The sequence below is a fragment of the Halichoerus grypus genome, chromosome X (genome assembly GCF_964656455.1).
Source record: "Halichoerus grypus chromosome X, mHalGry1.hap1.1, whole genome shotgun sequence".
Classification (NCBI taxonomy): domain Eukaryota; kingdom Metazoa; phylum Chordata; class Mammalia; order Carnivora; family Phocidae; genus Halichoerus; species Halichoerus grypus.
Genome location: NC_135727.1, coordinates 116,011,662 through 116,027,634, shown reverse-complemented (window position 1 = coordinate 116,027,634; position 15,973 = coordinate 116,011,662). Strand labels below are relative to the sequence as shown.

Sequence of the window (15,973 nt, the reverse complement as noted above, 5' to 3'; positions counted from 1 at the left end):
AAATTCGCCTTTCCTTTATGGCAGGCAAGAATTCTACCACTGAACCACCAATGTCCCACTCGCCTTTCCTTTATGATTATCATTTTAGTCAAACCTGATTTAGCTACCTCTCACATTTTTCCCCCTTTGGCTTTTGTTTACACCACTGTCCCATGAGAATACCTTCACCCAAATATTGACATTTACTTCTAAAAACCTATACCAAAATTTTATGTCTTCTGTGGATTTTTACCTGATTATACCAGTTATAACTAGTTTTACTCTAAATTCTAGTTAACATAGGGACGCCTGGGTGGCTCAAATGGTTAAGCATCTGCCTTCGGCTCAGGTCATGATCCCAGGGTCCTGGGATCGAGCCCCACATCGGGCTCTGTGCTCAGCAGGGAGCCTGCTTCTCCCTCTCCCTGCCTGTCTGCCTACTTGTGATCTCTCTCTCTCTCTCTCTGTCAAATAAATAAATAAATAAAATCTTTAAATTCTAGTTAACTTAAATTTTTATCTATGGTTAGATGGTCAGATAGTACTGTAAGGCTTATATGACCAAAAAGCAGCAGTACCTAGTGCTCCTGGTACCCTTTCAGCTCTTTTCATTGCTCCCTCTGGTATTTATCTCTAATCAACACAAGAAACAACAGGTGTTGGCGAGGATGTGGAGAAAGGGGAACCCTCATGCACTGCTGGTGGGAATGCAAACTGGTGCAGTCACTCTGGAGAACAGTATGGAGGTTCCTCAAAAAGTTAAAAATAGAACTAATCTATGGTCCAGCAATCGCAATACTAGGTATTTATCCAAAGAATAAAAAAACACTAATTCAAAGGGATTCACGCACCCCGATGTTTATAGCAGCATTATCTACAACAGCCAAATTATGGAAACAGCCCAAGTGTCTGTCAACTGACGAACGGGTAAAGAAGTGGTACATATATACCATGGAATATTACTCAGCCATCAAAAAGAATGAAATCTTGCCATTTGCAACAACATGGATGGAGCTAGAGAGTATTATGCTAAGTGAAATAAGTCCATTATAGAAAGACAAAAACCATATGATTTCACTCATATGTGGAATTTAAGGAACAAAACAAATGAGCAAAGGAGGAAAAAAAAGAGAGGGGCCCACCATTGTTCTTAATTATAGGGAACAAACGAATGGTTACAAGAGGGGAGGTGGGGGGGAAATGGGTTAAACAGGTGATGGGGATTAAGGAGTGCACTTGTCCTGATGAGCACCAGGTGATGTACTAACATGCTGAATCACTACAGTATACCTGAAACTAATATTACACTGTATGTTAACTGGAATTTAAATAAAAAAGGAAAAAGAATAACCTTATACTACTTCCTCTTGACTCATCAATTTCAGATATTATCTTTAGACATCCTATTAGAGATGACTTAAAACTCATATCACAAATTTTGGTTAGATTAGTATTTAGTTTTTATATTATTATGATTATGCAAACACTGTTCACTGCCAAGGTAAGGAATATACTCTAGTTACATTTCTTGTGTACAACTTCTGTTTTCTTCTTAAGTTTGCAGTTGATTTTAAAATTTGCTTTCTTTTTGCCTACAAATTCTTCTCACTCTGCCTCTTAAGTGAATTTTCAGTACTCCAACCTATTGGATAATTCATCACTTCTATTTTTTTCCCCTGGAGACAGCTTTCCTGGAATCATCTGTCTGCTTCAATCTGGACTGAGTACTCTCTAAGCCTACTGAATGAACTAGTCTTCTGAAGCACCCTTTATTCATCACAATGTGAAGGAACTTTCTTCATTGTGCTTATAAATGTTGGATCCTTTGTTGCCTGAATCTCATGTCTTTTTCTTGTTAACAACCATCTCATGTTGGCAGAGCCCACTTTCCAGCGACTTCCTAAAAATAGGTATATGTCTGAAAATATCTTGGTTGAAAATCATTTTCACTAAGCACTTCAAAGGCATTGCTCCTTGTCTTCTAACTTCCAATGTTGAAATGTTTGATATTATTTTTACACCCTGTCCTTTATATATTTTAAAAATCTCTTAAAAGCTTGTCTTAGCCCGCTTGGGCTGCTATAACAGAATACCATACACTAAGTCATTTATGATAAACAGTAGAAATGTATTTGTCAGAGTTCTGGAGCCTAGGAAGTCCAAATCCAAATCACCAGCAGATTTGGTGTCTGGTGAGAATCTGTTTCCTGGTTCATAGACAGTTATCTTCTTGCTGTGTCTTCACATGGCAGAAGGGACAAGGGAGCTCTCTTGGGTCTCTTTTATAAGGGCACTAATCCTATTTATGAGGCATCTGCCCTCATGACCTAACTACCTCCCAAAGGCCCCACCTCCAAACACCATTACATCAAGGATTAGGCTCCAACATATAAATTTTGCGGGGAGACACATTCAGTCCAATAAAACTTCTAGGGTTTTGTATCACTGGTGTTTGATAATTCACAATAATGATTCTTCTTGAGAGTACGTGTTTTGTTTGTTTTCATTAACAGGCTTTCAGTAGGCCATTTTAATCTAGCAACTCACAGTCCTCATATTAGGGAAAATTTTTTTTTGGTATTTTAGTACTCCATCTAATCTAAGAGCATGATTATCACTGTACCATTATAGAAGAAAATGCAGCCAATTAAAATGTGTCACACCATTGGCTTTAACAAACATTTCGATTTCAGAAATATTAAAATGTGGGAAAAAACAAATATATTTCTTTCCTAGTTTCTTCCTTTCCATTTCCCTGTTGTCTCTGGAATTCCTATTAAGTAGATGTTAGATTGCTTCTTTCTTTTTCTCTCCTATTTTCTATCTCTTTCTCTTACTCTGTTTTTTTTGGAGATTTCCTTAACATTAGCTTTTAAATATTCTACTAAAATGTAGAACATTCCTATCCCGTTTTTAATTTTCTGATTAAAAAAATAGCATCCTACTCTTATTTTAGCATATTAATTTTGTCTTTTAACACTCAGAAGGTAATAATTTAACTTTTCTTTTTCCTTTTCACTGCATTGTCTGTTCCTTCAAGAGCTTATTCTTTCATTTGGAAGCCTTTCTCAAATGTCCAGTGATATTTGGCTTTTCAGTCATACTTAAGAGTGAGACACTAAGAAGTAGACCACATGTTCTCGAGCTTGTCAACTGTTAGGCTTTTTTGGTAGGTTAATTGGTCAAATAGCCTTTACATTGAAGATCTCCTAAATGTCTGTTTCTAAAGGTCTTTTATCAGGGACCATTCAATTTCTTCATGAAAGAAAGCTTTACTTTTCTGTCGGGAAGATATGGTCCTGGTTGGTGTAATGGGCTTTCACTTGATCTCCTTGTTTCTAGCCCACTGCCTCACACCACTTCCTACTATACCTGGGGTTCCCCAAGTCTGGAGCTATTCTGATTCATTTTTCTCTAAAAAATACACCCTGTCTCTTCCAGGGGTGGGAGAGAGGAGAGAGTGGAGGCTGTTTATACTGACATTCAACCACTCTCTGTTTTCAGCCCCATGCCATTCCTCCACTTTCCATGGTACCTGGTGACCTCATTCTTGAGCTCTTCTGAAGCTGTGAGGGCAATAAATAAGGCATGCTTCCTGCTGCTATACCCCTCTAAAAGCACTTAGGTCCTTTAACTTCCTCTTGTTATGACTCTTTTATCTACTTTTCACATTTCTATGTTGTGGTTCAAATTACACAAGTCTTCTAATTTAAAGATCACGTTTCTGTTTCTTATTCTCCTTGATGTTTTGGGTAATTATTTACCAGAAGAGAAGAAGACAAAAACAACTTTATTTTGCCATTTAAAGACTGCAAGTTTCCCTCATATGCTTTTGTATCTCCAACAACCTAGCAGAGTTCTTGGCACCTAATAGAAATTCATTAAGTGCTTGGTTAATGAATGATTAGCTGTAGTCAGAGTTCAGACTAAGCTGCTGAAACAAAAAGACCCCAAAATGTAATGGCTCAAACAAGATAAGTGCCTTTTTTTTTTTTCTCATGGAGCAGTCCATAGGTAAGAGGGTAAATTAGGGTGAAGAGGTATCACACGATCATTAGGTCAATAAAGGACCCAGGTGTCTCCTCTCTTGTTACTCTCCATCCATCCTACAGTCTTGTTGTGGTCAAAACTGGCTATTCATCATACTCTGTGTTCTAGCCCATTAAAAAGTGGCCAATCAACCTACAAGAAAGCCTACTAGTTGACAAGCTCCATACATACAACTATCATCTCACAGTTTCTATGGGCCAAGAATCTGGGCTAACAAACATGTGAGCTTGGAAGAAGAACCTTTTTCCATCAAGGTTCAGATGAGAATCTAGCTCTGGCCAACTCCTTCACTGCAGTCTGTGAGAGACCCTGAACCAAAGGACCCCGTTAAGCTGTGCCCAGATTAATGACCCACAGAAACTGTGAGATAAGAAATGTATGTTGTTTTAAGCTACTAAGTCTGAGGTAATTTGATATGCATCAAATAGATAACTAATGCAACATCTCAACTTTTGTTATTTAAATTATCAGTAACTGACAAAATGAAAACTTTTAGCTGTACATTAAAGGCAAATACAATTTAAAAGTATAAGGCTAATATATATTTTGACAATCTTTTGGATTTAATACCATCAATGAAATAGTAAATATTAGGCTTTTTATACTCAATCCTAATTCCTATAATCTGGAATGATCTGCTCAACAACTTCACCCACATTGCTAGTAATACTGTAGTCCTGTACTTTTTTCTTTTCTTTTTTTTTTTTTTGGAGAGAGTGTGAGCTAATGAGTGAATGTGGGTGGGGGGGGGAGGGGGAGAGGAAGGGGGACAGCTCCCCGTGTGGAGCTTGATGTAGGGCTCGATATCACAACCCCGTCCTGCACCTTTTCAACCTGGTTATAAAATGCAATTTTCTTCCAGATGTAATGTTACTAATGTCATGAGTACTCTGAGAGAAAGTATGAGCCATATAATATCACAATGGAAAATGTTTCTAGGCTACAGAGAGAATAAAAAATTTGAAGGTTTTCCTTCCAAAGAAATTGTTACCTAAGAAGAACAGGTAACTGGTGGCAGAAAAATCAATATTAATGCTTACTGTTTGTTTTTATGTTTGCTTAAATGCTAATAAATATATACTCTAGATGAATGAAACAGAATGCCTCAAATGGCCTGGGAGGTACAGAAATCTAGACTAAATGTGAAGGTAACCTCAGGCACAGGTCCCACGCTTGGGCCCCATTATGCATTCATTTAATTAACAAGCACTTACTGAATACCTACTGGATACTGGATATAAAACAAGGAATAAGTCAGACATGGTCAAGCTCACAGTTTAGTAGGGAATAAGTAAATAAGTAATGGAATCTAATGTGGTATTCCCATTTAGGGTTCTCATAGGCTGCTATGGTAGCACAAAGGAAAAACGCTTAACTCAAAGCGGAAATGGAACTGGTAGTTGTGCCAGGAAGATGTCTCAGTTGAAGTGATATCAAACTTGGACCTGAATGATGATTGGGAGTTAACTGGAAGGGGTACTAGGGGAAAAGAATTCTGAGAGAGGGAGTATTACCTATGAAGGCCTAGGAACAAAAGAAAACCTGATGCATTGGAGTGACCGCAGTTTCAGGAGGGGGTTGAGGAGTACAGCTGGGGAGGATACAGAGAAGTACACAAAGACCTTATTATAAAGGGCCTGATAGGTCACACTGCAGTGTTTGGGCTTCATTTAAAGGAAGCACAAAACTACTGAAGGATTTTAAGAAGATCATAATGATCTCACTCTTCCATAACTGACAAAATGTTCATGACAATTTGATTTCTGAAAACTTTCCAAATATGTTAAAAAGCATATAGAAACATTTAACATTTTTTAAAGATTATTTATTTGATCTTTATTTGAGAGAGAGAGAGAGAGAGTGTGTGCGCGCACACGAGCAGGGGGAGGGGCAGAGGGAAAGGGAGAAGGAGAAGCAGACTCCCCGCTGAGCAGGGAGACCTATATGGGTCTTAATCCCAGGACCCTGGGATTATGACCTGAGCCAAAGGCAGATGCTTAACTGAGTGAGCCGCCCAGGCGCCCCAACATTTAACATTTTTATGTATTAGCAATAATCAGATAGAAGACAGCAGAAAAGAAATCCCATTGCAATATAACAAAAACTATAAAATACCCATGAATTATCTTTTTTTCTTTTTAAAGATTTTATTTTATTTATCTGAGAGAGAGAGAGCACAAGAGGGGGTAGGGTCAGAGGGAGAAGCAGACTCCCCGCTGAGCAGGGAGCCCAATGAGGGACTCAATCCGGGGACTCCAGGATCATGACCTGAGCCAAAGGCAGTCACTTAACCAACTGAGCCACCCAGGTGTCCCCACCATGAATTATCTTAATAAATTAATGTACAAAACTATATGTAAGAAACCATAAAATTTTGATAAAGGATATAAAAGAATGTCAGAATAAATGTTTTGGGGATGTGAAGACTCAACATTATTAAAATAATTTTCTTCATGTTAATTAGCAAATATAATGGAATTTTTATAAAATCCCAGTAACTTTTTCAGAAGTACTTGATAAATTGATTGTAAAGTTTATCTGGAAGATACAAAGACCACAATTTTGAGAAAAAAAAAAAAAAGGTGGGAGGGCTTGCCTTGCTACATATAAAAAAAACATATAATAAAAGCACAGTAATTGAAAATGTATGTGAAGTCAAGACACTCAGGGATGCTATGGGTTGAACTGTGTCTTCCAAAAGGTACTTTCAATTTCTAATCCCAGTACCTGTTGAGTGTGATCTTTTTTGAACACAGGGTCTTTGTAGATTCAATAATATTAAGATGGAGGTCATACAGGAGTAAGGTGGGCCCTAATCCAGTAACTGGTATCCTTATGTGAAGAAGGAAATTTGGACATGGAGACACATAAGGAAAATGCCATGTGACAATGGAGGTAAAGAATGGAGTGATGTGGCCAAGGAATGCCAAGGACTGCTGGCAGCTACCAGAAGCTGGAAAAAACAAGGAAAGATCCCCTCCCAGAGCCTTCAAAGAGCATGGCTCTGTGGACACAGATTTTGGTGTCCTCCTGACTGTGAGATAATAAATTTCTGTTATTTTAAGCCACCCAGTTTGTAGTATTTTGTTAGGGCAGCCTAAGAAACTAACACAAGGAGAATATGGCAATTTTATATATGATAAAAGAGAAATCTCGAATAAGTTGAATAGGTTTTATTTGTTCAGTAAGTAGAGATTAGGACAACAAGCAATTTGGAAAAAGTTAGATTTCTATGTCATAATGGGTACTACAATTCCAAGTAGACCACAGATCTAAATGTAAAACACAAAACTATAAAGGTGGTAGATGAAAATTTAATAGGTTATTTTTATAACCCTGGTGCAGGGAAGGATCTTCTAACCCAAAACACAAAACCCAGAAGCCAGATCTGACCATTTAAAAATGAAAACTTCTGTATACAAACAATGAAAGACAACATAATCAATGTTAAAAAATAGGGAGAAAATATTTGCAAGATACATTAAAGACATGGAGTTAATATCCAGGATATATATGATCACACAGACCCCAAGGAGATAAGCAACCAAAAACACAAAGGCCAGTAATACATGGATACTCAACTTCATTAATAATCAAATGAGATGCAAACTGAAATGAGAAAGTATCATTTATTTAGAGTGGCTCGAATGAAAAATAATTTCTAATAATATCCAGTGTTGAATAGGGTATGGTTGAACAGGTACTTTCACACAGTAACATTTTTACAACCTTTTTGGTTTGGACAGCAATTTGGCAATGTCTATTGAAATTTATTTATTTTTTTTTAAAAAAATATTTATTTAAGTAATCTCTATACCCAATGTGAGGCTCGAACTCACGATCCTGAGATTAAGAGTTGCATGCTCTTCTGATTGAGCCAACCAGGTGCTCCCTATGTCTATTGAGATTTAAATGTTCATACCCTTTGTTATAGCACATCCTTCTCTAAAACTATATCCTACTGAAACACAAGTTCACAAAAATAAATAGGGGGAAATTCCATTAAGTGTAGGACATGCATAAAATAGAGTATCATGCAACAGGGGTGCCTGGATGGTTCAGTCGGTTAAGTGTCCGACTCTTGGTTTCGGCTCAGCTCATGACCTCAAGGTCCTGAGATGGAGCCCCATGTGGGGCTCTGTGCTCAGCACGGAGTCTGCCTGTCCCTCTCCCTCTGCTCTTCCCCACTGCCTTCCCCTGCTCTCTCTCTCTCAAATAAACAAATAAAATCTAAAAAAAATAGAGTATCATGCAACAATTTAAAAAGAAGATCTACATGTACTGTCATAAAAAGATGTTCTAGACTTTAAGTGAAAAGAGCAAGTTGGAGAATATATATTTTGTAAATACCAGTAATAACTATCTTACGTACAGAATAAAATGAAGATACTAACTGTGCTAACAATGGATATCTTAACGGTAGGAAAATTTATTAATTCATTTATGTAATATTTAATGAGTGTCTATTATGTGCCAGTCACTGGTCTCGGTGCTGGGGACTTAGAAGTGAATAAAAAAACAAGATGAGGAAATGGTGAACATTCATCTTCTATGTTAAATACTTCTATAAAATATCACCTTTATATTTTTGTCTCTAATAAATCTATGTTTAGTTTGATTTTTAAAAAAATAACCTTTAAGGGGGCACCTAGGTGGCTCAGTTGGTTAAGCATGTGCCTTTGGCTCAGGTCATGATCCCAAGGTCCTGGGATGGAGCCCCTCATGGAGCTCCCTGCTCAGTGGGGAGTCTACTTGTCCCTCTCCCTCCCCAACCCCTGCTCGTGCTCTCTCTCAAATAAATCAATGAAATCTTTAAAAAATAAGCTTTAAGGTACTAATGAAAAACTTTCAACAATATAAAGCAATTCGTTTTATCATTCTCTTAAAATCAGTCTTATTAAACAGTTTTTTAAAATGGTATAGCATATTCAAGACTATATTTTGGTAAAATTAATGTGAAAGCATCAACAAGTTTCTAATACCGTAAGATCATTACTTTGCTCAGTTTAAAAATAAGAATCCTTAAATTCTATGGTATCTGATTTATCTAGATCCCTTATGATACAGTATTTTACTTACAGTTTGTGGATTAATCTCCTCCTCTCCCATAGGTTCATCCATAATTTGCTGTCCATTCTGTGAAAAGCACAGCAAGTAGAAAGTTACCAACACAGATTTCACATCAGTTAAAGTTAAATGAAGGCAGACAAAACAAAATCACATAGGAATATTTTCACCCCTACAGGGTTCTAATGAAGTACCAAACCACCATATAAGTATGTAGTTGCCAATATGCAACAGGTTGTGCTTTAAAAGTTAACTATAAAAACATTTTCCATGGAAATGATATAATAAATGATGATTACCTTTCCAGGTGAGCCCTTCAGATTATTTTAATAGTTAAATGCATTACAAATGGTGTTATTTAAACCTCACTGAACATCATTTACAATACTTTCTTTGGCAAAACACATTCTAAATTCCAACTCCACTGATTAATCAGGGAAACTGATTATTTTGGGGGAAAAGTAAGCTAGATCTCCATATCAAAATCAATTCCAGATGCATAAAACATTTAAATGTCAAAAATAAAATTATAGAAGTATTAGAAGAAAATATAGGTAAATAATATTTATGGGGTAAGGAGGGTGGAAATCATAAAGGAAAAAAATGACATTTGAATCGATAAAAGTTTAAAATGTCATCTGTCAGACACAAAAAAGATAAAAGACAAATTGATTACAAAAAAAGCAACATATGACAAAGGGTTGGTATCCTCAATACATAAAGAACTTTGTTTTACAAACCTGTAAGAAAAAATGATGAACCTCAACAGAAATGAGCAATAAGGGAAAAAAGAGTTCAGCCTTAGTACTAATCAAACAAATGCATTTAACCGGAAGATACCTTTGCCTTTCAAACTGGTAATGATTAACAGAAAAAATAACACCCAGCACTAATATGAGTATGGGGAAAAGAGCACTCAGGATATATTGCTGGAGAAAGTATAAATCAGCACAACCTTACAGGAAGGTAATCTAAGTCTGTATTAAAACAAGTGTGCAAAGATGTACATACAAGAATGCTCACCATAACTTTTTCCAAAAAGAACTCCAAATTGGAAACCTAAATTCTTAACAATAGAGAACTAGTTAAATATATGATGGTACATTCATATAATGGAATACTATACAGTCATTAAAAATGATAATAAAGATGTAAATTTATTGACATGGAAAGACAGTCACATGTAATAAGTGAAAAAGCAGTTTACAAAAAAATATGGATTGTAATGATCCCATTTTAAATAAATATATACATATTTCAATGTATATATTTGTATGGGAAAAACTCTGTAAGGATATACACCAAAATGTTAACAGTGGCTATTTCTGGGTGGTAGAATTTTAGACAATTTAAAATATGTTTGTTTTTGCGTATCTGAATGTTCTAATGTGTCTACAATGAATATGTATTATTTGTGTAATAACAAAACAAAACAAAACCAGAAGTCAAGAACACAAGGTCTTCTCTAGTTACTTCAATGGAAAAAGGAGTAAATGTCCTTGACCACTTGTCTATTCAACAAATGTAGAAGGATCTAAGCTAACCATCTTTGGAGCATTACCAACTGAAAAATAAAAGGCAGCCCACTCATTACCCTACATCCCACATGAGGCAGATGCTCTGAATTTGAACTCTCTCTACTCTCTAAATCCCTATTTATCCATCCATTCATCCACCCATTTCATTTCATTCATGCTATGTTCTAGGCACCAAGCTGTAGATGAATGGTTAATAAAACATGGCCCCCAACCTAGAGATCTATCCTAGAGGATCTCACAGGTCTACTGACTTGTAAAAAGAGTACCTTTCATTTTCAAACACTCATAGAGTATGTTCCTAGGTTAGGGAATGCCTATACAATATTACAAAGCACAGAAATGGTGCTAAAATGCAGAAAAAGGGAGGCAGTTATAAAATCTTTATTATCCTAAGACACTTTCAGAGACTATAGTATTGCCCACTTCTATGGTAAGGACTCAAATAACTCCAGGAGACATCTTTCTCCCAAAAGCCACAACCATTTATTCAACTGAATACTGATCATTTTTATCCAAACATCACAGACAAACCTTAAACTAGCTCTTAAGAACACTAGTTTTGGAGTCAGACACCTAGACTCAAATTTCTGCTCTTACACTAAGTATGAAGCCTTGGACAAGTTATTGAAACTAAGCTGTAGTTTCTTCGTATGAGAAGTAGAGACTTAAAAGTCTCATCTTCAGAGAGTTGTGGTAAAGACTAAGTGAGATAAGTGATATAAAACTCTAAGCACAGTACCTGACACTTAGTAAACAATCAATGGTAGCCATTTTAATTACATCCAAAATTCAGTCACCCCTTTTATGGCTCACTAATCTGCTACTTCTCCTATATTTGCTATCTTAGTGAATGGTACCATCATTCATCTAGTAGTACAAACTAGATTTTCTCATTAATTGGTAGGCAGAGTTCTCTTTCTATAACACAGATCTGTTGAATGGCTCCCAATTATTTGACTTTTAGAACCCTTCATCTAACTGAGCTACAATTACACTTTCCATGGGAATATAATTTGAGAACCATCTGATCCTTGCAATTTTCAATGTAATACAAAGCAAGAATTACAACTAATAACTTACTTTTAAGGCCAACTGGTATAGTAGAAACAGCACTAAACTTGGAAGGTAGACCAGGGATAGAGTCCTAGGTCTGCCACTTATAAGCTTTATTATTTTGGGCAATTCAGACTGTCTCCTAGCCTATTATCTTATCTTTTCAAAATGAAGATACTTGCCCTGTCAATCCAAAGGGTTAATGTTAGACTCAAAACTGAGATAACTTAAAAGAAGTACTTTAAATCATAAAGCACCGTACCAATGCAAATTACTATTATTAAGGTGAGGTAGCTTCATGAGGATAAAATAATACTCCATAAAGTCCTTTTAATCTTGGAATCAAAACATTTCGGATTGGTAAGGGATCTTGAAAGTCTTTCGTTCCAAATAAACATCATATGCTTCAATTCTTTTTTTGCCATTCTCACCTAGATTTGAACACTATCAGGACATGAATGTACTACCTCACCAGGCAGCCTAGATAAAATTTTTCATTATATAGTAATTTTCCTCAGCTACAAACTCCCTTTAGTAGGATTACTAATATATGATGACTAACTTGCCTGTATTCTATCTGTAAAATAACTGGAAGTAAATCTACACCTACTACTGTAAACCATCCTGAGTCTGTTCTTTACTAGCCAACTCAAGTTCGTTCAAACATTCCTTTCAGATAGATGAGACCACCTTCTTTTCTGAGCATGCACCCAATTAATCTTAAAGGGTAGTATACAGAACTGCATTTAATTAATATTGCAGCCTTGATATGACCAATGAAGAGTAAAGAGCGTATCACCTCCCTTGTCCTAGATAATAAACTTATATTAATGCAGTTCACATATGCATTATTTTTGAAATGCCCAAAACACATTGCTGAATCATACTAAATTTTCTGTTGATTAAATCCTTGCCTTCTTCATACTGCGACTAAGCCCTGTATACTTGCTGGTACACTTACTCTCATGAATAAAGCCTTAAATTTTAAGTTTTGATTCATCTTTTTCTAGTTCTGATCCTCTATAGGATTGCTACAGCCTCTATAAAAAAGATTCTGAATCTGCTAATCAGCCTCTTCGCTATTTTCATCTTCATGTAATCCATAAATCTTATATTTCTATTCTAAACAATTCACCCAGCCAATTAACAGTAATATACTAACAAAGCAATCTGAAAAAAAAATTAAGTGAAACATGATCTTAAGGTAGTTTATGCTCTATCTTTTGCAAAAATATCTACTTCCTTTCTGAGTTTAGGAAAGATTGAAAATTTTGAACAATTTAGTTTTAAGGAAGGAAAATATAAAAGCCAACATTATCCTACATATTAGTGAAGCTTTACAAAAATTTACTTTAAAAAGCACTTTTACTTCAATCCTTTCATCAAAACAAGGATTCAAATACTACCTACTAGAAATGAGCATAATTACTCATGCAGCTAGTAAGTTTCCTTTTTGAAAAATGACTCCTGGCTTCACTAGAGATTAGGTTACATGGGCCATCAGTCTGACTTGATACTGCAATTTCTATAGTTCCAAAAGTTCAAGGAATAGTACCTATTAAATAAGAAAACTTATTTAATTTTAAGAAACAGATAGAAAAAACATATGGTCTGCATCTCACTAGTACCAGGTTTAAACCCCAGCTCTGTCACTTACTGCTATAGTTACCTGGCCTTGGGTAAGTTACTCAACATCCTGAGCCTCAGTCTCTTCATCTGTAAGATGCACATAATATCTACCTCACAGGGATGTTGTACTTAAATGGATCCACCAAAGGATAGTAGATGCTCAGTAAATGCTACTTTCTGTTCCCTCTCTTTTGCCTGAATTGTGTAATATATACATTTCTACAGTTAACTTCTAAAGACATAATGCAATGAAGAAGTACAGGAGAGTGCTGAGATACTTGTTTTGCTACTTAATACAGCCAATTTCCCACCAACCAGGGTGAAAGAGATCATTCATAAGTGTAGTATATTTTTATACAATGTGGCCAAAGAATGAGTACAGACAAAAAAGAATAGTTTAAAAGTGAGGCAAATGTATTTATCCTCTCTCATCCCACCATTATGCCTTCCAGCCAAAAAACTGCAGAGCTTGGCAGATTGTACATATGCAAATATTATGTGAAATACTGGAAAAGGTTAGGAAATGCTAATCATGCTTTACTCTGTTAGTCTGAAATGTGTAAAAGTCAAAAATAAGAATAAAGTACAATATGGGTCTCATCAGAACAAATCAGACAAAGGAGACTGTTAGCCTGCATTTCAGCAGGAATTGTTTTCAAAATAACTTCTAAGGTTGTGGAATGAAATTATCACTAAAATCATCTTTCTGGTTTAAAAAGGATGAACAATTAAAAAAAAAGATCAAACCAGTAATTCTGAACCAAGGTTTCAGGACTTCTAGAGTATTCCCAAGTATTTTAAGGAAAATTCTCAAATGTTAAAAATAAGAATACTTTACTAAATAAAAATTTCGTTTTAAGCAACTTTATTAAACAGATTGTTTTGTTGTAATGGTACGTTACAACAATGCACATTTCTAGGTTGCTATTTGATACCTTTGAAGAAAGTATAAAATACATTAAAAAAATGCTTTTAGTCCAGCAGGAGATCATCATGTACAAGTATACTAGAACTAAAAAAATCATCTGTGACTGACGATATGCTACCTTGAGATTACTAGGAAATATCATCTACTGACATCCTCCTACATAGGAATGAAATATACATATGAACACTGGGAGAAAAGAATTCTTCACAGAGAATAACAGCCTGAAATAATAGGAAAGGAGGAGGAAAAGAAAGGGTCCAGAGGCCTGGTGTACTAATTTGGAGACCAGGTTGTAGGAATGAGCAAGGACCGTATTTTTTTTAACCACCCTCAAGTTTCCACAAGTATTATTTGCCTTCCAAACTCCCTGAAATCAGCAGTGGCTCTCCTGCCCAAAGCATATGCAATAGGAGTCCCATGAAGCTGCTGAGGATGAGGCATGAGAAACCTCTCTTGAATTTCAGTTCAGATACCATCAAATTGTTCAGAATCCAAAAAATCTTCTATGCAATCACATTGAAACAATAAGAAACAAGCATTTTATATTCTTAATAAGGAATGTATATAATCCTTACCAATATGACAGGATTAAGAATCAGCTCCTCATTTATCCTAAGGAAATATCAGAGATGTGCATAAAGACTTATGTACAGTGATATTCATCATACTCATTATACTGAAAAATAGAAAACAATCTAAATGACCAACAGGGGACTGGTTAAATAAATCATAACACATCTATTCATATGTAGGAATACTATGCAATGGTTAAAATAAGGGCCTCAAAAAATTAATGATGCAAAAATATGCTTGTAATATATTAAATTAAAAAGGATACAAAACTATACAGCATGACCCAATTTTGTGCCCCCCCCAACATGTGTGTATGTAACTGGAAAAATATATATCAAATCTTATCAGTAGTTACCTGGGTCATAGGATTTTCTTCTTGTACTGTATTTTCAAAATTATATGCATTTATTATTTATTATTTTTATAATGAGGAAAAAACACAATCAATATAATTGGAAAAATCCATTATTTCTAGTTAAGTTGCCCTTATGGGTTGCTTTGCTATTCCTCAAGCAACTGAAGGCCTGCTAGTACTCAAGACTGTTCTATTTTCTAGACTAGGGTAGAAATGACCTCTGGTTATATCCATGTTTTTAAGTTTTAGAGGACCCTTTCAGAAGCTTTTTTTTCCTGTATGGTCCTGTGGTTGTGGCCTCGGAAAATAGATACACTTTAGGCCTGAAACCACCTTATGTTTTTTGGAGTGTACCCCTAAGGGGAATTCTGCTTATGAAACAGGAGTATGTTGAGGTAAGAATAAAGAAATGAAAACACAGTAGCCAAAATTAAATCTGCATTGTGAATAGCAAATATTAGAATCGACACTGCAGAAAACGGAATCCATGCCACAGAGGACAAACTTGAATAAATGAAAAAAAATGAAAGAAAAGATTAAAAAACTATGGAGGACAGACATAGAAATAATCTATGAGTAACAGATGTTCCTAAAGAAAAAAAAAACAGAGCATTTTAATCAATCAAAAGTATAAGAAAACTTTCCAGTTCTGAAAAAAAAAATACCTGAGACTGGAGACTGAGAAGGTTCAACAGAGATCATCAACACCAAGACATATCCTGGCAAATGTTTTTAAATTTCAAGGATAAAGATATAATCCTACAAGCATACAAGCAGAAAAAAATAGGTTATTTTCAAAGG

At 35.5% G+C, this 15,973-nt stretch overlaps 1 protein-coding gene across 15 annotated transcripts in view; it reads right to left on the bottom strand.

The window, feature by feature from the left end:
• The window catches only part of RPS6KA3 (ribosomal protein S6 kinase A3), a 110,733-nt gene that overhangs the window by 70,804 nt on the left and 23,956 nt on the right, over positions 1-15,973 (bottom strand). For 4 of the 15 annotated variants that reach the window (XM_078064481.1, XM_078064478.1, XM_078064480.1 and 1 more), the window contains 4 exons: positions 15,838-15,931; positions 14,820-14,920; positions 10,120-10,162; positions 9,109-9,165 (listed from right to left, as the gene is read on the bottom strand). In XM_078064481.1, coding sequence (XP_077920607.1) covers positions 9,109-9,165; positions 10,120-10,122 — 60 coding nt within the window. In that variant the 5' untranslated portion in view covers positions 10,123-10,162; positions 14,820-14,920; positions 15,838-15,931. Of the gene's footprint in view, positions 1-9,108; positions 9,166-10,119; positions 10,163-14,819; positions 14,921-15,837; positions 15,932-15,973 lie in introns of those variants that run through there. The other 11 variants (XM_078064477.1, XM_078064475.1, XM_078064476.1 and 8 more) reach the window with 6 other exon arrangements.